General features: G+C 43.2%; 1 protein-coding gene across 1 annotated transcript in view; it reads left to right on the top strand.

Moving 5' to 3' along the window:
- prkd3 (protein kinase D3) overlaps positions 1–21,796 on the top strand; it is a 149,554-nt gene that overhangs the window by 115,247 nt on the left and 12,511 nt on the right. Inside the window, exons 11-16 of the mRNA XM_080751343.1 lie at positions 6,504–6,789; positions 11,305–11,360; positions 12,239–12,311; positions 14,419–14,525; positions 16,275–16,436; positions 19,753–19,851. Coding sequence (XP_080607469.1) covers positions 6,504–6,789; positions 11,305–11,360; positions 12,239–12,311; positions 14,419–14,525; positions 16,275–16,436; positions 19,753–19,851 — 783 coding nt within the window. The remainder of the gene's footprint in view (positions 1–6,503; positions 6,790–11,304; positions 11,361–12,238; positions 12,312–14,418; positions 14,526–16,274; positions 16,437–19,752; positions 19,852–21,796) is intronic.

Here is a 21,796-nt window from a genome sequence, read left to right as displayed (position 1 = left end):
TAAAACTAAACTGTAATTGAAAACAAAACCTCAAAACTAATAAAAATAAAAACTAATGGAAAAATCCAAAACTATTATAACCTTGCTTGGGCCCTGGTAACTCAGTCCCACTTTCCTACCCCTTGTTGTGACGCCCCTGGTGGCGTCCTCCCGGGTGTCTCCACAGTGCAGGGACTCCACCCTGTGAGTGTCTCCTCCTCACCGCTGAAACCCCCAGAGGAAAACCTCAGAGAGGTTATACAGTGTCAGGCACGTGCACACATAAGACATCAAAAGGGGGCTTGAGCCCCTGCCCTTTTTAGCCGCCTGTAAAAAGTGCCCTCTCCCGACCATGAATGCAGTTTGACTTTTTATAATTTTTTATCCCACGATTTTGTAACCCATTTTCACCCAGTGCCAATTGCCTACGTAATCCTGGGCTCTGCTCTCCCTCTGCCGTGCCTGGGGATGCATGATAGTCCAAGTTGTTTCTTTTCACCTGACAGGGGATTTCCCTGGGATGGACGTAGCATGTGGAAGGAACACGTTATTCCAACCAGTTCCTTTCCCCCTCCATCAGGCGCCCCGGCTGGCCAGGGGGAGGCATTATTGAGACCAGGATTACTGCATGTTTTTGTGAGGGTACCAACCCTAGGAGACACGGGGAGAACATGCAAACTCCACACAGAAAGGCCCTTTCGCCAAGCCCACCTAGGGACCATGAATGCAGTTTTTACTATGGTTAAAGAAATGCAAATGCCCTCTTTCCATGCCATACCTGAAGGCAGCATTCAAGAGAATTGCCTTGTCCAAACTCTCCTGAACTTGAATGCAGCATGTTGAAAGAATTGCCCTCTCTGTGTCGAAATCCATAACGTTAAGCCACATCTCCAGTATTGACTTGATAATGCTTAGTTCAGTGTAGTATGCAAGCACCCAAAATAGCCGACCTCCAAGCTCAAGCGTTGTGAGCTTGGAGGTCTGCTATTTTTGATACTTTCACCAAAAGGCCCTTTTAGAAATGTCAGCCCCTGCCTCTCTCCAACATTCTCTGCACGTCCCTGTACAATGTAACCGCTCAGGGTGTGTTTACTGGCAGCCTCATGTGCTGCTTTATTATCAGCTTGGCTGCGCTGCAGCGTTTAAGACCTCCAGGAGGACTAATTGAAGGCTTGCTGTAAACGCGTCCTCCCTCTTTTGTTGTTTTGGTCGCTTGCCATGTTAATTCAATCAAGGGTCCATTTTGTTTTGTCGGCCTGGCTGACAGCGGTGTGTGGGACACAGATTGGAATCAGATTGGTTTTGATCAAGGCCGCCGAACATCAGATGTGAACCACATTCCACAGGTGGTCATTTCTATCTGATTTATCTCTCATTTCTAAAGATGTGTCTCAAGGCTTGGACACTTGGCGGACACCGGAGCCAGATGCAGAATGGTCGACGATGGTCTGATTATATAAATCTGATCACTTTGTAAATACCAGTGTGTGGACAGTCGGGCTGTCACGATTATGACATTTTACATGACGATTAATTGTCACTTAAATAATTGCGATTAACGGTTTAATTGTGTTTTTGTCGTTGACAACTACAGTCCTGTTTGGCTCGTAGGCTTTGAAGTTGCACATGGCGGATACGACACATAATATACAAAAATAATATACAAATAAATTACTTACATATTGGACAACTTTATACTTGTAAAATAGCCGATCTAGAAGCTCACAACGCATCGCGACGCGTTGTGAGCTTGTAGATCGTCTATTTCCACTATTTTTCACTTAAAAAAAATATATAAGAACATTTTTCAACATGGAAACGATTATGAAAAATAATCGCGATTATATGTCAAATAATTGCAATTAGACGATCATGTAATAATTGTGACAGCCCTATTGCCGGCGGTTTGAAGAACAAAGCCATAGCGTTTTCTCTTGGTGACCCCCAGAGAGAGGCTGCATCATCAAACAGGACCGGGCCGGGCGGGCCACTCTCCATCCATCTTCTTTGGGGCGTTTTCCTCACTCGTCACTCGGTAGCCCATCCATCGCTCATCAGCGTGTGGCCTCCGCTCGTCCCCCTCCCCTCCGTGTACCTCCGATCTGATTAGCGGCGGTCGCGTGGTGGTGCCTCCACTCAGCCACGCATGGCAGCCATTTTCTCCCATTTGGAAGCCATAACAGCCCCCTCTCATTTGAAGACGAGACCCTGTACTTGTGGTTCTTTTTTTTTCTGAAGAACCTTTTATGGGGGTACGGGGGGCTTCACTCTGTCTCCGTCGAGAAGATTGAGCACGGCATGCCCCCGAAATGTGCACAGACACACACACACACACACACACACACACACAAGGGTGTCTCACCAAATTCTGGGCCCTGGGTACAAGGATTCACTCACATTTTGTGCATAGCAGAAAATAGCAGATATACAAGCTCATAGCGCGGCACCGAGTGCCGCGCTGCGAGCTTGTAGATCCGCTATTTTTGAAAAATCTTGAAAATGTGTGCGATGTCTGTTTTTTGAAAAATCTAAGTTTCTATGTCAGTGGTGCTCAAACTTTTTCATGTGAAGGACCCCCAAAATGATATGTATTTGGCCATGGGCCCCCATCTCAAAATATTTAGTTCCAGGGACCCCCCCGGAAGCAAAATGCATGTGTTCGCTTAAAAAATACATAGATTCAAAGATTTGCACACATTTTCACAACTTTTCAAAAATAGCAGATCTACAAGCTTGTGAGCTTGTATATCTGCTATTTTGTCAATAGCTAAAGACAGGCCCCTCCACCTTGGGCCCTAGTAACTCAGTCCCACTTTCCCCACCCCTTGTGACGCCCCTGCACACACACACACACACACACACACACACACACAGCGGCAGCAACGAATGTGCGCTCGCTGCGTGCCGTGGTGGGGGAACGGTAGTTTTGCCCGTCGTCTATCTATCGTCTCTGCGGCTGGCAGGAGAGCCGTTGGCTCGTGGCTGGGACGGGGCCCTTTGGCAGAGGGGCCCGCCTTGTAATCAGTGAAGCCGAGCGCTTCAGTCGCCCCACATGGGCCCCGACTCACGTGACCCGGGCCCCGCTAACCACAAGCACTTCATCTGATACTCTGTGGTGAGCCACGCGGACTGGGGGTGACTTGCGCGCGTGTGCGTGTGTGCGTGTGTGTGTGTAAAGGGAAGGCAAGCTTTTAAGGGCCCCCTCATTGGCCGGGACCTCTGAGAGTTTTTTTTTTCTTTTTTTTCGCTTCCTATTTCCTTTGATTTGACAGTGAGGTTAGAAGAGACTGAGGGAGGGGGTTTAAGCTAGTGTTCAAACTGTCCCCGCTGCCACTTTGTGTCTGTGTGCTGCCTGCCTGCCTGCCGCGAGGGAACAGTCCTGTTGAGGTTGAGAAGCTGCCTTCTGGAGTTTGAGTGAGAGAGACTTGCACGAGGTGCTGTTGGGGTGAATATTATACTTCTATTTGAGTCTTATTTATAGGTTGAACATTGCAGTTTTTGTTTGTGTGTGTATGTGTGTCGTATTATTGTAGCCATTGTAATTGTCTGTCTGTTGTTTGTCTTCAAATTTGTATCTCTCTCGTAATCGTCGCTGTCGTTTGGAAACTGTAATAGTTGGAAATAGAAAGTAGAAACTGTGTTCCAATGGATCCAATGTTGTGTTAATACTTTGGAATGGTTTGAAGGGATGTTTCCATTCAAACATGTTTGGGGTGATTTTAAGTTAACGTCTCCTCTGGCTTTTGTGAACACCCCAGACAGTTTTTTTAAGTCGCTCGATTAAATATTTTGTTTATTTATCGGACACCCCCACTTCCTATAACTCTTAAAAATAACTTTTTATTTTATTACTTTTTTCATTATGTTTTATATACTTTTTGTATTTTTTAAAACATTTTATCAAATAAAATAATGTAAAAAGTACATTTAGGAGGACAGTATCAGTCACCAGAACCAAGGACGGGTGTTTTCAATGAATCTATAATGGTTAAAATGGAGTTTGAGGTTACAATGGGGTTTGTATACTGTAGGAAGGGGGCGTGTCTGAGAGGTGCAACGGTGGCGGAGATATGAGCAGGGTAAAAGTGTGATGGTCGCATACACAAACTTTAGAAGGCAATGCTAGCCAATCAGGAGGGAATATGGGAAATGGGACAGATCCATGTTGATGACATGACTTTAGAGATACTGTGTACCGGCGCTTTGCGTGATTTTAGGGCAAAATCTGTAGGAGCAGTGTCCAAAAATGTGTTTTGCAAGATTCTGCCTCGTGGTGGTGCTGGAGGAGGGCCATGTCAGAAATGAGGGGTGGAGGTAGTGGTTTGCCAGCCAAGGAGTGTGTGTGCAAAGTTTTGGCATGGATGGGGGCAACGGTGGCAGAGATTGAGTAGGGCAAAAGTGTGACGTGACGGACAGACTGACAGACTGACAGCCGGTGGAGGTTTTGATAGTAACTACGACCGAAACGTAAAAACTAAGATGAAATATGGATCAACTTAAAGGGATAGTTAATTTAAAAAATTACGCATTTTCTATCAATTGCTCAACCCATGGAGACTTGAATTCATGGATATGTTTAAGTTTTGTTTTTGTCGCATTTGTAAGCCAATAATCTGATGACCAACAGCAGTTCCCTATGGAGACACAAAAGAGACTCTTTGTGTGGCAAAGGATTTAAAGTCCACTCATTGCTAGTTTTCATCATTACCTCACCGTGCCGGGAGCGGGTAATTTGTGCGCCTGCTGCCTTCCATGGATGCGGCAGATGCAAGCTTGTAGATCTGCTATTTTTGAAAAAATCATGATTTGTCTTTGAACATATCTATTTAAAAGCTAACCTTTTTAACTCAAATCTCTGCTTCTGGGGGGTCCCTGGAACAACATATTTTGAGATGGGGGTCCGCGGCCAAATACCTGTAATTTTGGGGGTCCTTGACATGAAAAGGTTTGAGAACAGCTGATTTAGAGGAAGGATTTAGAAGTCGGGTCAAAGATCGGGTCAAAGATATTCAAAGACACATTTTCACGATTTTTTCAAAAATAGCAGATCTACAAGCTCGCAGCGCGGCACTCGGTGCCGCGCTGTGAGCTTGTATATCTGCTATTTTTCACTGGTTAAAGCATAAAATAATGGTTAAAATCTAACGTGAGTCGGGCACGTTCCAGGTCTTTCAGGCGCATTCAGCCGTTTCTCAGGCGCCCTCTCCATGACACAAAGGAGGTACTTTGTGTCTCCATAGGGAACTGCTGTCAAATTATTGGCTTAGTAATGCGACGAAAACAAACAAACAAAATATCCATGAATTCAAGTCTCAAGAGTAATCGATAGAAAATACGTGATTTTCTGGTACGTGAAACCCCTAGGGGTACGTGGGGGTACTGCAGGGGGTACGGGAGAGGAACTAGAAAATGGGAATATGTATTTCACTGTTATGGATAATGATAAAACATTGACAGACTTTGTGTGAACTTGCTCATCTGTAAAGTGTTAAACCAAATTACATAATAACTTGATTAATGCAACTGTTATTCAATAGAAAGCTATGTTTGTTTGCCATCATGCTGTTTTATTTTGAACATATTGGCAATTTGGGACTGGACTTTTGATGTCAATATTTTGTAAGCAAAAGGCTGTAGTCAGGGGTAAGGGGTGCTTGGCTTCAGAAATCATTATGAGGGGGTAGTGCAGCTGGATGTGTTTCAGACAAGATGTCTTAGGAGAATACTCAAGATATTTTGGCCTACGACAATCTCCAATGAAGACCTTTACAGAAGAACCGGCCTGACCCCACTGTCAACTTAAGTGTCATAAAGTACAGAAGGTGGATGTGGATTGGCCTTGTGTGCCGAATGGACTCAAGTGCCATCCCAAGGGTAGCCATGAGATGGACACCGCCAGGGAAGAGAAAAAGAGGCAGACCTAAAGAGACATGGAGAAGATCTGTGGAGAAGGAAATGAAAGAAGTTGGATGGACTTGGGGCCAGGTGCAGCATTGGGCAGTAGACAGACAGCATTGGCGTTCATTGGTTAAGACCTTATGTGCTATCCAGCACGAAGTAAGTGCAGTCAAAAGAAGTTTGAGAACCACTGAACTATCCCTTTAGGTTTTGTCTTCGCGACGGCCATAATCAATCAATCTCCCTCCCTCCAGGAGATTTCTGTATTTTATGCTTTAGCTATTGAAAAATAGCAGATATACCAGCTCACAGCGCGGCAACGAGTGCCGCACTGCGAGCTTGTAGATCTGCTATTTTTTGGGGAAAATCATGAAAATGTGTGCAGATCTTTGAATAAAGTGAAAAGTCAACCAGTTACCTCCTCAGTCCAGGAGATTCCTCTGTCTATGTTTTATACTTTAGCTATTGAAAAATAGCAGATATACAAGCTCACAGCGCGGCACTCGATAGCTAAAGCTTGCAAGCTTGCAAGCCTGTGAGCTTGTAGATCTGCTATCTGTGTGCAAATCATTGAATATTTTGAAAAGTGAAAATCAACCCGTTCCCTCCCTCCCTCCTCTCTCCAGGAGATCCCGCTGTCTGAGATCCTGCAGGTGGAGTCGTCCAAGGACTACAGCCAGCTGGCGCAGGGCAGCAACCCCCACTGCTTCGAGATCATCACGTCCACCATGGTGTACTACGTGGGCGAGAGCCACGGTGCGGGCCACTACCACAGCCCGGCGCTGGCCGCCTCTGGCCTGGGCGCGGAGGTGGCGCAGGGCTGGGAGAAGGCCATCCGCCAGGCCCTGATGCCCGTCACGCCGCAGCCCAGCGTACAGGCCACCGCCGCCCTCGGGCAAGGAAAGGACCACAGTGAGTACAAGAATGGAGAGAGAGAGAGAGAGAGAGAGTGAGACTGGTGGGCCCTATTTTCATGCTAAACCCTTAAAACTCCTAAAATTCTTTGCCTTTTTTTTTTACTATTTTGAAAAACATTTTTAAATCCTTCAAATAGCCGATCTACATTAGCCTGGCGTTGGTCATACTAATTCCTCACTGCGTATCGGATATTAGTCTGGACTCATTTCCAAGGGGTGGGTTAAAAAAATGGCTCCCGTCATATTGTCTTGGAGGTGGCTCTGTATCGTTTTTTGATAGTCAGTCACTCATATTTGACACAGTCTATTTCTGGCGAAAATGTAACTAAATTGGCGGTTTTCTAGTAACAGATTTAAACATGTGAGGCTTCCACTCGACAGAGACGATATAGGCATTACTGATGATTACTGTGTAGGAAAATAATCTGAATGAAGGGAGTCAATCTACAAAGACTGATAAAGATCTGTGCTTGTGGTCTGAGTGTGATTCAGTGTGTATTTCCCCTACCAGCGTCTCATAGCTTCGGTCTTTAGGTCAAGTGAGGTGAGGTACTGTGAGTCAGCGTTTTATGGTTATGATTAAATGAGGCTGAGATGACAGGGCGCAACGTACCCTGTTAACCATAACGACCAGGGGAGTTTAATTGATTGATTGAATATGTTATTAGTCAGTCATACATGTAAACAGTATGTAGTACAATAAGACATTAAAGCTAAAAGCTAAAAAAAAAAGATCCCGGGGGCTTGTTTCCATTGTGGTCCTATGGAATACAAGAACGCTCGCTCTGGGTATAATCCAGCGACCTCGGAACAGTTGCCACCAGGTATTCCTAAACGTAACCTCAATAACCCTATGTCTAAACCTAGCCTTATTCCTAAACTTAAACTTAGTAAAACTATGTCTAACCTTTTTTTTTTTTTTTTTTTAATAATTTTTATCCCACGATTTTGTAACCCATTTTCAGCCAGTGCCAATTGCCTATGTAATCCTGGGCTCTGCTCTCCCTCTGCCGCCGCGCTTGGGGAGACAACGGACTGACCTCATGCTTCCTTCTATGCATGAGGAGTCCAAGTTGCTTCTTTTCACCTGACAATGGGGATTTCCCCTGTTTGGACGTAGCACGTGGAAGGAACACGTTATTCCAACCAGTTCCTTTCCCCTCCATCAGGCGCCCTGGCTGGCCAGGGGGAGGCATTATAGAGACCAGGATTACTGCATGTTTTTTGTGAGGGTATCTACCCTATCTAACCCTAAACCTATTCCTAAATTTAACCTGAATTAAATGAAAATTAATTGGCTCAGAACCCTAGGAGTTTCAAGCTTGCGGATCTGCTGCTTTTGATGCTTTTGTGTGACGCTGTAGTATGATCAAGTAGGGCGTTAATTTAAGAAATAACACGACAACTTAGAACATGGCGATAAGAGGTTTCTGATGATATATGGCTTGCAGCCTTTTTAATGCCAGAGTCTTACAAATGCCTTCCAGTGCACGTTTGTCGAGATTAAAGATCAGCCTTCATTTTGTATGTAAGGTCATAAGTACATTATTACACAGTTCATTTCCCATCATTTGCACATGGAGACCTTGTGACTGAGTATATCAGCCCCTCCTGGGGGCCCGGGGGCCGTAAATCCTAAATGATGAAATGCAACGCATACCTCCACCATTCAATCACACATAACATCCCAAATCAATTTTATTGGCAAATTATTGTGTAATAACATGCTTCATTATGCTGGGGGGAGGAGGGAGGGGGGGGGTGGCTTCTATTGCAAACAGCTGTGATAAGCTTGAAACAAGGGGTTAGGGAGACTATTACAAGTATTCAAGCAATGTGCCTCTCTCTCTGCCTGCCATTAATTAACCACATGAACCCCTATTCTAGGGCAGTGGCGTCAGTTCAGAAAAAGCTAAGGTATGGCAACATGACGGGTGTCTTGCACGCGTGCGAAGGCGCGCGTGCAAGACACCAGTCATGTTGCCATACCTTAACAACAGGCATGATACATTATATTTTATTTTCCCCCCCGTTTCTACGGTTTCTTGGGCTGGATATGGCAGCCTGGAACGGTTGTTCAAGTGCAGCTAAACTTGGCATGTTAGTAAACGTGCCACAATTAACAATAATGAATCGCACCTGTGCAGCTGACCTGCGGAACCTGAGAATATACTTTTTTTTTCAAGATGGGGAGAATACAACCACCTTGTTAAAATGACCATTTTGTAAAATTTTGCATTTGTAGTTATTTTACTGTAATTTAACAACATAATAACCAGCACAGATAGACAAAGAGACGTTCATGGATTTATATTTAAAAGTAACCCAGGGTATGGCAGCTGCATACCCTTGCCATACCCAATTGACGCCCCTGTTCTAGGGGCAAACACACAGCTTGTAGATGTGCACCCAAAAAAATAATCTCTCAGTTGAACACATTTTAAATGTGTGAAACTTTTCCACCCATTTTATATGAGTAAATTTATATATGGGATATATGTAGTCCCAAGTCAAATCTACATTCAATGCAATGCATGTTGTTCAATTAGTCCAACTCATTTTCATTAACTTAAGCCAAGTTAATTATATGAACTTAATTAATTTACGTTTGTCCAACTCAAACAAATGTTAACGTAAATGTGTTGGTTCAACTCATTTTTATGGAATTAAGCTAAGATAAATAAAATACTTTTACATTTACATAAGAAGATTTCGGTTTCAGGTTTTCTTCTGGATGATTTGTTTCAAGTTTTACAATATCAACATACAGATGCATAATGGATATATGCAATAGCAGTGATTATTGAATAATCAGAACATTTAAGAGAAAACCAACGCAATAACCTCAAAGTTACCATGAGTTCTTCTCTTCTTCGCCTAGCATGGGGAGGGAGCTCAAGCTTAAACTAGCAGCCTAGCAGTTAGGGTTAGGGTTTAGGCTCAAATACTGACAAATCAAATTCTGACATATGACAGTCATCTTGCCAAGGCAGACACATTGATATGATACATTTAGCATTTTTAGCTCCCGAAAGCTTAAACATTTCCCTGAAAACCTAGAAAAATGCTGTTCCCAGCATGCTTTGCATAACATGTGACCAACTTATTTGACCAATCAAGGGAAAGGGCTGGAGTCACTTCTCAGATCTGTAAAATGTACTTAATAAAATTGAGTTGGATTCAAACAATATTCTCAGAATGATTTCAGCCTTAAAAACTACTCAATAAAATTGGTGAGAGGCGTAGCGTGGTTTATGGGACTCTGGGAGTTTTCATTGGAACTCATTTTCAATGTGTTTTTAAATTCCATTACTAAGATTTGAGTTACATGAATGTAATATAAATGCATAATGTTAAATGAATAGATTTTGTATAAGCACTATTAATTACATTTGAGTTGGAACAATTTAATAAAAATGCATATATTGTAAATGTATATATTTAAGGTAAGCACGATTAATATTTGTTCAGTTACATCAATTCAATACATTTGCATATATTATAATTAAATACATTTAAATAAAGCCAACATAATGTAAATGTATCACATCTGGCACTATTAATAATATTTGAGTTATATCAATTAAATGTATATGCTTATGCCTTGAAGTGAAGTAATTAAATAAAGCAAACATCATTTATATGTGTCACATTTATAGGGGGGTTGAATCAGTTTTTTGGGTGTGGCCACGGCTGTCCCAGACTCTTCTCCCTCCTGCCTCCCAAACGGCAGACTCACCCCTCGTGTTGTAGTCGAGTCCACTTAAAGGAGTCATTCAGACCAAAACACATATAGGGTTAAATCTGCCTTTTATCATACCCCTTCATACCTGCTTTAGTCGATTTTTTTCATAGTTGCCCCTGTTGCTAGACTTTGGCTGTCCCTGTTGCTAGATTGGCTAGTGCGGTTATTTCTTTAGCTTCAAAGTTAGTATTTTTTTATTGGATTGTGTTTACACAACGTCCTGAGACCAACCACACCGCTGTTTTGACCTCACAGGCAGCCTTACTTGTCAAACAGACCCTCCCTCCCCTCCCTTTCTAGCCTCTCCTCTCCCTGCTCTGGTGCAGAGCAGAAGCGGAGCAGGGACCCCCTCTACATACTGTATAAATGTGTTATGCCGATTTTCATCAATTTGTTTGACAGCAGTGTCATCAGTCTGTTGGATTCGTGTTAATGTGAATTTTCAGCCATTTGTCGATACGTAGTAAACTTTACCTTTCACTCTGTCTGCTCTTTTTGACCTCTACACCAAACATCTATGCCGAAAATAGCCGATCTACAAGCTCTCAACGCGTTGAGAGCTTGTAGATCTGCTATTTTTGGCTAAAGTTCTCCTCAGAATAGGGATGCGAGGGTTGAACGTTTTTAATTGAAAATAAGTATCCTATCACACAAGGGATTTGGTGGCCCCCCTTGTAGTAACTCTGAGGACCCCCTAGGGACCCCTGCTTTATGCAGTGTTAATGTGGTGTTTACAGTGGCCTGGATGTGTTTTTTCCTTTACAGAACAAGAGCTCTCCATCAGCATATCCGTGTCCAACTGTCAGGTCCAGGAGAATGTGGTGAGAAGACACTTCTTTCTTTCCTTTCCTCCTAATCCAAGGTGATCTTGCACGACTTCCCGGCATGCATTTGGGTCTTTCTCGTTGGCTTTTGTGGTTAAAGTTGTAATTTTGTATTGTGCTTAGTCTTCATTGAAATGTCCAATGTTTATTGTTTCGCTGCACAAATTAGAGAAGTTATTATTGCATGCATGGTTGTTGAGGGTTTTTTTGGGGGGGAGGGGGTAAGGCATTTCCAAGTTCCACTTTTTCTGCATTGAGCGGAAGTGAAGTGGGTGTTGCGTCCCAGAATACTGATGAATGCAACAGTTAACCATAGCAAAGCTAAACCCTATATCAGGGGTCTTCAACAGGGGGTCCGGGACCCCTAGGGCGTCCTCAGAGTTACTACAGGGGGGCCACCAAATCCTTGTGTGATAAGATAATTCCTATTCCCTATTCCAAGGAAAACCTTAGCCAAAAATAGCAGATCTACAAGCTCTCAACGCCTCGTGCTGCGAGGCGTTGAGAGCTTGTAGATCGGCTATTTTCGGCAAAGAGGTTTGGGGTAGAGGTAAAAACGAGCAGACCAAGTACATAGTGAAAGGTCAAGTTTACAAACTATCGACAATTTAAGTGGTTAAATGTTTGAAAATACACATTGACATGAATCCAACATAGACTGATGACAGTGCTGTCAAACAAGTCTATGAGTCTATGAAATCAATGAAAATCTCCATCACACATTTATATGTAGAGGGGGTCCCTGCTTCATCTCTCTCTCAGCTAAGGGGTCCTTGGCCTGAAAACGTTGAAGACCCCTGCACTATATTATTACAAACGGGAAATGTGAACAAACCCAAGTACCTGTAACCTGTTACTAATTACATATGTTTTAGGATATCGCCTCAGTCTACCAGATCTTCTCTGATGAGGTTCTAGGATCGGGACAGTTTGGTATTGTTTATGGAGGTACGGTATGCCTGCCTTGATGATTCATTTCACTGATGACTTGTTAAAGCTTTCCTCTTCTGCCCCAAATTTGCGCAAAGTGCTGATGTTTTTACCATGGAGTTAATATAGCCTGCTTGCTTGTTCATGGGGATAGCTGTAATCTTGACCTTCAGGTCAAAATTCGGGTCATATCCTGTGTCTATAGGTGAGACTTGACCCTTTGACACGATCTAAATGTCTCAATAGAAGAGCAGGGAGACCAAATATAACCACCCCAGTTGTAATAAGTTAAAGTTATATTGTATTTACAACATAAAATTACTTTTTATAAGTTATAACCCATTTAGCCCTGTTGTAACCTATTGTAACCTATATGCCTTTCAATCCGTGTGTCATTAGTTGTTGCTATACTGTACATATTTACTTGCGACAGCAGAGCGCGCAAGTACTGCATTCGGCTGCGTATGTACGTGGGTATCCGACATACATGGCCTACTTGTGCACGAGGAGCAGGTTGGCACCTCGACAGAGTGCAGTTTTAGAAGGCCTTTTTTAGAATCTGCCTCAGAAAAATAAAAATTAAATGAAATGCAATGTACAATATCTATTCTACAGTTCCAACTTCCCTACCCCACAACTAATGTATTGACCTATTGTTCCAAAGCTTCTTCAATGTTTCCTTTATGCATGAAATCTAAGAACCTTTCCCAAATCTTATAGAATGCAGCAGGCTTCTTCTTAACACTTGGGGAGCCAAACTCGTTCAGTGACGAGTTATGGCCACTAGATGTCACCCTGCCACAGGAAGTTATATCGTCGAGGGACGAGTCAACAAATAGTTAACTTTTCGAGACCGCAGCTTCCCTTTGCATGCCCTGAATCCATTACGTCACCCAGCCAGGGCAGGAAGCCCCCTGTCTCTCCCCACACGGAAGGATTTTACATGGCTTTAGATTCTACTTTGAAACATAAGAACGGCTTTATCTGAGAATGAGGTAAAAACAGCCCCATGGAGGCAGAGAGCTGATTGTTTTCACGGCGACACTTTACCGCGAATTTACCGCGATTTTTTTACCGCGAGTTTCGCGAGCGTTTGTAAACAAATGGAGTACCTCCTCAATCTTCTCTGGACACGCACGTGCACACGCACGAAGCTTGCGGGGCTCATCAAAACATAACGTAAGTCAATGGTGGCACCAGCAACAGCTATAAATGTTATAAACCTTGGCCGCCCATGTGTTAATTACATATGTTAGTTTCTCGTATGCTAGACTGGAAGATAAATTCCTCAACCAAAATCCAATCTGGGGGCATTGACATTCTTCCAACATAGTGCGATTGAGCGTCTGGCCTCAAGTAGACAGAGATCAATCATTATCTTAACCCTTTCAGTGCCACCTTTTCACCACTAGAGGGTGCTCAATGGCCATAGAATCCACCATAGACAAGCTCTGTATATGCACAAGCCGTGCGCAGCCATGACGCGCCTGAACACTTTCCTTTGTGCATGAACAGGGACAGGATGAAGTTAGCTTGAAGTTAGCTATTGGCTACCAAGCATTTTAGAAGCCCTATTTTCGGCGATTTAGCCATGATTAAACCTTGCACACCTCATGGATATGCATGGAACAGAGAAAATGAGCTCTAAAGATCCTGGATTGCATTGGAGTGGATGGTAAATATCGGCGGCGCGACGCTCTCGCGGGCCGTGTAAACAGATGACGGCCCGGCTCGAAAAAAAATTACATTTTTTTTTTTTTTTTTTTTTTTAAGCCGAACTAGTTCGGGATAGGCACCCAGGACGTTAATAACACAATAAGAGTTAAGGTTGGATAAGTACTTAAGTTTCAATTTTCATGTAGGTGTCAGGCCGGGGCCTTCCTACAATCATGATCAAGTGGGGGCAGGCCTTGGTGTGCGCAAGGCCCGCCCCCACTCAATCCTGATTGGAGGAAAACTTGTCACCCAACAGTTCTTGAAACTGCTTTTTTCTCCTCACAGGAGATAAGGCTGAAGTCCAAATATGGACCAAACTCTATTGTAACTAGTTCTAGTTCCGAACATAGACCCAGTTTGTTATTATTTGAATTAAATTAAATCACTTACCCTACCTTTAACGTCTCAGGGAAGCACAGGAAGAGTGGCAGAGACGTGGCCATCAAGGTGATCGACAAGATGAGGTTCCCCACCAAGCAGGAGAGCCAGCTGAGGAACGAGGTGGCCATTCTGCAGGTAGATCCACCACTCCACCATGGTCCAAATTATTTGAGGGGGTCCCCAGATGATTAACTTAATGTGCAACATTGTTTTCTCACTCAACAGTAAACAAACCAACATAAAGTTTAAGTGTATAGAGGGTATCTGCACATTTCTAAAGTGACAAGTGACTTAATACCTCTAAAATGACAAATTAAACATTGGCCAAATTGTCAAATATTAGAGGCAGAAATTGTGAAAATAGCTGATCTACATGCTCACAATGACTCGCAACGCAAGGCTTTGTGAGCATGTACATCTGCTATTTTCACAATAGAACCGTGTTATACAAAATGTAATTCCTCAACTCATAGTGCTCCTCAAGGTAAAATATGATATATGATATGTGATATGTAAAATATTTGGCCTGAAAAGGTTGAGAACCACTGGTGTAAAGTACATTTACTTAAGTAAATTTGAGATATTTGTACTTTACTTGAGTATTTCCATTTTCCAATACTACTTCTACTCATCTTTACATCTGGGATCCAAATATTGTACTTTTACTCCACTACATTTATTTGAAAACTTAAGTTACTAGTCACTTTGCAGATATACAATTAATAATGTTACAAAACATACAGTAACCACTTTAGCCCTATTTTATTCCTACTGTAGGCTATTTGAAAATAGCCGATCTACAAGCTCACAACAAGTCGCATAGGTTTTTCCACCACTGGATCCACCACTCCACCATGGTCCTCCAGTAGCAACAGAACCAGTCCAGCACCGTTCCAAACATGATGCTGCTTACACCCATTTAGACATGGAACACATTATTACGCATCATTACTTTAACCATTATTTTATGCTTTAGCTATTGAAAAATAGCAGATCTACAAGCTCACAGATCTTATAGATCGTGCTTGTAGATTTTTGTGCAAGTCTTTGAATATTTTGACCTGTTTCTGTCTTCTAAATCTTTCTAAGGTTTTTGAAAAACTATGTCAGTGGTTCTCAAAACTTTTTCATGTCAAGGACCCCCAGAATTATATGTATTTGGCCATGGACCACCATCTCAAAATAATAGTTCCAGGGACCCCGAGAAGCAAAATATTGGTTACAAATGTTTGCTTTAAAAATACATGTATTCAAAGATTTGCACACATTTCAACGACTTTTCTACAAGCTCGCAGCGCGGCACAGCTATTTTTCAATAGTTAAAGTATAAAATAATTCCAGGTCTTAATGGGTTAAGGAAATAATGGTTATCAAATACATCTATATCGTCTCTGTTCAAAATGGATTCAAATTAAAAAATAAAGTAAAAGTAGCTGAAACAAGCTCAAAATGCATCGCTTCGTGCCGTGTATCGAGCTTGCAGATCTGCCATTGTTGATGCTTTTGTGTGATGCTGTAGTATGATCAAATGGGGCATTAATTTATGGAAGACCTTTTGGATCAGCTATTTTCAGAGAAGAGGTTTAGTGTAGAGATTATATAAATTCACAAAATAAACGTGGTTATTGATCACAGTTTTGAATGGTAAGGCTACGTGTTGTGAGCTTGTAGATATGTCTGTTTCTGGCAGAGAGATTTGGTGTTGACAGGAAAAAGTGGGTCAAAGAACAAGGACAACTCAGGTCCAGTTAGAGTTTACTAAGTCTAGAGCAGGGCTACCCAACTTAAGATGGCTCAGGGGCCACTCAGCAAAATATATAGAGGTCTAGAGCGTGTTTATTTCAGTGGTTAACATGAGGTCCTCACTGTGTGTACTGTGTGCAGAACCTGCATCACCCCGGCATCGTCAACCTGGAGTGCATGTTCGAGACCCCCGAGCGAGTGTTCGTGGTCATGGAGAAGCTCCATGGAGACATGCTGGAGATGATCCTGTCCAGCGAGAAGAGCAAGCTGCCCGAGCGCATCACCAAGTTCCTGGTCACGCAGGTCCGTCCTTCACCTCTGTCCATTCTCTCCATCCTGCTCTTCCTCCCCATCCACTGCTTCTGTCTTGTCTTGTCTTGTCTTGTCTTGTCTTGTCTTGTCTTGTCTTGTCTTGTCTTGTCTTTTCTTGTCTTGTCTGGTCGTCCCATGTGGACCCTTCAAGGCCGAAGTGAGAAGTCCTGGAGAACTAGAAGGACCATATCAACTGATTTAGTTTTTTTGGGGGGGTCTTTCTCGAAAGGAACTGGTTGGAATAACGTGTTCCTTCTTCGTGCTACCTCCAGCTGGGGACAATCCCGCCTGTCAGGTGATAAGAAGCGGCTTGGGCTCCTCATGCATAGAAGGAAGTGTGAGGACAGTCCGTTGCTCTCCCCAGGTTGGCAGAGGGGCATTCTGTATCTAGCAAGAGCCAAGACCCACATTCAGAGTGAACAATGGGGGTCCCTGGAACAAAATGTTTTGAGATGGGGGTCCGCTGCCAAATTCATATAATTTTGGGGGTCCTTGACATGACAAAGTTTGAGAACCACTGATATAACAACATAGGTTTTTCAGAAAACTGTTAGGATTTTTGTAGAATCGGCCTATATCAGCGGTTATCAAACTTTGTCCCCAAAATAATATGTATTTGGCCGCGGACCCCCATCTCAAAATATTTTGTTTCCGGGGACCCTCAGAAGCAAAGATTTGAGTTAAAAATGTCCACTCTGAATTTGGTACTTGCCTCATGCTAGATGCAGAATAGATACACGCAGCAGAGGGAGTGTATTGCCCAGGATTACATTAGACAATTGGCACTGGGTGAAAGAAAATCGTGGGATAAACATTTTCAAAAAAATCCTTCATCCTTATCCACAGAAAACGATATGGTACGGCCTGACATAGCGGTCAAACCGATATATCTGGGCCAATCGCTGGTCTTGTCTCTTCTGTTCCCTTTTCAGTTCCTCCCCTGACTCGTTCCCTCCCATCGCGTTTTCGCGTGGCGTGCAATCGGGCGGCGGCGCGCGCAGCCCAAAGTCTCATCCCCGAGGGCTGTTTATTCTCGCGGTTCGAGCTGATTGGGGTTGAATTTGTTTATGGTTTGCATGAGTCTGGATGGCATCACGGCCTCCTCCCTACGCGTGGATCACAGCCCTCCGGCGGTGGCCGGTGGCTTTTTGGGGCCCTGATTAGAGGGGGGCTGTGCGGGCCCCCTCGTGCCTCTGAGGGTCGCCGCTAGGGCCAAACAGGAGCTGGGCCATTAAGCCATTTAGGCCTAGAATTATTGAATGCTTTAACTATTGAAAAATAGCAGATATACAGATATATATATGCAGATATATTTTTTGAAAGTTTAGGAAGATTTGTGCAAATCTTTGAATATATATATATATTTTAAAGCGAACATTTGTAACTCAAATATTTGCTTCTGGGGCGTCCCTGATACAATATTTTGAGATGGGGGTCCGTGGCCAAATACATGTCATTTTGGGGATCCTTCACATGAAGAAGTTTGAGCACCGCCGACATGGAAAAACCTTCGGGTCAAAATCGGGTAAAAATTCAAATGATCACGATTTCGACAACATAGAAACAGATCTTTTTCAAAAAACCATAGAAGGATTGAGAAGACACTTATGGAACCAGGTCAAAATCGGGTAAAAATTCAAATGTTCACGATTTTTTTCAAAAATAGCAGATCTACAAGCTCGCAGCGCGGCACTCGGTGCCGCGCTGTGAGCTTGTATATCTGCTATTTTTAATAGTTAAAGCATAAAATAATAATACGCAATAATGCGTACCCGCTCTAAAGGGCTTAACTACGGCCCCATTAGCAGCAGCAGGCCTGCCTGTGATGTGGCCAGGAGAGCCTCTGTCAAAGCCCGGGTGAGGGAGAGCGAGCCAAGGCGCACTGCGGCTTTGGTCCGGAGCCACGGAGCGTTAGCATATGCCAGGCCCGGGGAGCACAGTTACGGCTTGACGGGATGAGATCATGTGTCCGTTTGGGACGGCACTGGTCAGCCTGGAAGTATTTAGGGGCATTACTGTGCATATGCAAACGCCATAAAGCTTCCATATGAGCCATATGGCCACATTGTGGAATATACAGCAAGAAGTTATACAAACGTGAGGTTGTTTAGACCGTGCATTGCATATATACAATCTAACGTTCAATCATGCACTCGGCGCCCCTGTGTGTGTGTGTGTGTGTGTGTGTGTGTGTGTGTGTGTGTGTGTGTGTGTGTGTGTGTGTGTGTGTGTGTGTGTGTGTGTGTGTGTGTGTGTGTGTGTGTGTGTGTGTGTGTGTGTGTGTGTGTGTGTGTGTGTGTGTCCGCAGCTAATCTGGCATACTACTATGCCGATCAGCATCATATTTCTTGTACATGCTGAGACCTCAGTTCTCTATAGAAAATCTAATCGGTCAACGAAAACAAAGTCATTTTTTGTTTTCTTTTACTATAATCAATGAGTCACAGAGAATCTAGTCAGAACCCCTGTTTTAACTTTAGCTTTAGGTTTTGGCAATTTACTGGTTTAGGTCATTTGGCCATCATCTGGTCTTGTATGACTATCTGGTGCCCTCAAAATCACGTCATGCTACCTAGTCAAAACGCCGGAATTATTATTCAAGACATTTTTGTTTACTGTGTTGCGGAAACGTGGAATAGGGGGGACAACGTGGCTCACTTTGATCATAATGCTGAAATCCCATATCCTCCACGACTGCATAGGGCTGCTCATCGGGAGCAATTAAATTAGCGTGTATCCAAAAGGCACATGGACATTTGTGACTGGCTCAACCGGAGGTAGGGAGTGCTCCGCTGTGTTCACTTGGACCGCACGGAGGTGCCGAAAGTCGGGGTGACGTAGATTTACTATTCTGCCCCCCTGGTTTACAGGGTTAGGGTTAGGGTTAGGGTTCTAATGGCGCTGAGTCGGCGACGCGCTTGCTTTAGCTTGCTCGGCGGTGTCTCACGTGGATCAAGTCTGCTTGAGACGGCGTGCCTCCGTCATCTCAATCGCTTCTTTACAAGAACCAGACTAAACCGGGGTGCTTTTATTATTCACGCATTAAATTTATGGGTTCAGTGTCTTGCTCAAGGACACTTCGACACTAACTCTGGGGGGCAGCCTGAGATCAAACTTGGAGCCTTCTGGTTCCCAAGCGGACGCTCTACCCCCTGAGCCACCGCAGCCCACCCACTGTATGAATAGTTTTCATCCAAACTACTACGCCACTTATTTTCGTATGGTTTGTTCGTTTACGTCACCGATTACGTGAGTGAACTTTGAACGCTTCGCTGACTTGGGCTTCGACCTTTTCGTTTGTCAACAGATCCTGGTGGCATTAAGACATCTGCACTTCAAAAACATTGTACACTGTGACCTAAAGCCTGAGAATGTACTACTGGCATCTGCAGAACCCTTCCCTCAGGTAAGCTGCGTGTGCCTGTGTGCCTGTGTACGTGCACATAACCCATTTGAGTCAGGACTTGTAGATAGGCTATTTTTGGTTATTGTTTTAAGATTAGAGCAATCATCATACTAGCATATCGTCACTGTCGGACAGAAACCTCGTATCTCCAAGTTTCAAATTTGTAATTCTTTTCACAAAGTAAAGCCCTGCTTCATCATACAAGGCCGTCGCACAAAAGAAGTGAAAACAGCAAATCTACAAGCACACAACGCCTCGCACCCGGCTGTTTTCACTAGTTTAAATCATTTCTAAAATGATAAATACAAAACAAACTGTATTGGACATACAAGGTTTCCACCCGACAACGACGATATGTTCAAAAGCATCTTTCATAAAACCCTAATGGTCTCGGATATTTCATAAAGGCAAAGGTTAAAACCTCGATCTGTGATTTCTTCACCTGGTCGCCACACACACACACACACACACACACACACACACACACACACACACACACAGAATGTGTACTGTACAGTGGTTCACAGAAAATTGAGTCGCCTCAGGTATCTGTAGGTACCTCTGGACACCCACCGGTCTCTCTGGAGATGGGAGTGTCTAAAAATAGGAGGCCGTCCTTTCAGCTTATCTTCTGCAATACAGTCAAGTGACACTAGATGGCATAGCAGAGCAATTAGTTTAACTATTTTGCTGGGGATTGAAATGAATTGAAATGAACCACAGAAGAGACTACTGTAGATACTAGAGAGTAATTATACTTTAAATGGTGTAAAAATACATTTTGGCATAGGACTTTTTCATTAAATGTTAATTAAATGTCTCATTTGTATTTGTAAGGGTCCATTTAAAACTGGCTATGGGACTAAAACGGATAATTATAAAGTTAACAGTTCACATGACAATGAGCTTATTACCAGCACTTAATAACAGTTCCACTGTTTCAGAGAGAGCATGTTTCATTATGGAAAAGCTCTGCTGTTCGCTTGTCTGTCTTTGTTTCCTTGTTGGTTTGAAAACATGTGTCTTCCCATGTTTTTCTTAGATTAGCCAACTAATTCTACTATTTCTTTGCATTTGATGTAATTGGTGTTGGTGTAATGATGTATTACCTAAGTTCTAAGAATTACTTGAGTTCAATGTTGAGGTATTTGTATTTTACTTTAGTATTTACAAATTCAATTTGGTGGTCATTACTTCACAGTGTCTATATATCATTGATTACTGCACCTCTCAGTTCTCAATTATAAACATTTATAATCATGTAGTCCAGGGGGCGCCTGAGGGATTGAGCATACAGTTATGAGAGCACTGGCCAAACTGCATTCCTGGCACTCAGCCGATATCACACGTCGGCTTTGTCCCTTTCAATGTGAGCAGGGCGTCACCCAGCGTCAAAGCCCGCCTCCACATCCTGGCTGTCTGCAAAGGCTGTATGTCTACTCGTGATGTAGCTCTACTGTAGCCTATACAGTATTCTACCCCCACCTCCAAAATAATAAAAAAAAATCTCAACTGAACTGTGTCATGTTCCCAGCCTACATAGGCCTATACTGTGTATTTACCCTTCAACTATAAAATATATATTGTTTTTAATGAGACATGCTTTGTAATTAGGCTATGCTCCCAAATCCATATTATTATCGTCTGTTCGCATATTTCAATGAGTCCCGCAAAAGGAGGTTTTTAGCGAGGTGAAGTGAAACACCAACAAAAGTCACCTGGAAGATGAAGGTCGGAACATTTATAGCCTATGGAGCATATTTCTGGACATTATCTACGGGGATGGGCTATTTCTCTATCAAAATAACAACTTTTCTAGTGTTATTTCTTATCCTGGTAAACATCATGGGTCTGTCTGACAGACAGTGTGGTGAAACAACTGAAAGAAGATCACCAGGCAGCTCTCGAAGAACACCAGATGGAAATGCAGGGAGTGAGGCAAAGC

Source organism: Nannobrachium achirus (assembly GCF_963921795.1).
Source record: "Nannobrachium achirus genome assembly, chromosome: 20".
Taxonomy (NCBI): Eukaryota; Metazoa; Chordata; class Actinopteri; order Myctophiformes; family Myctophidae; genus Nannobrachium; species Nannobrachium achirus.
Note: the sequence above shows the minus strand (reverse complement) of the source record. Positions and strands in the feature narration are given on the sequence as shown.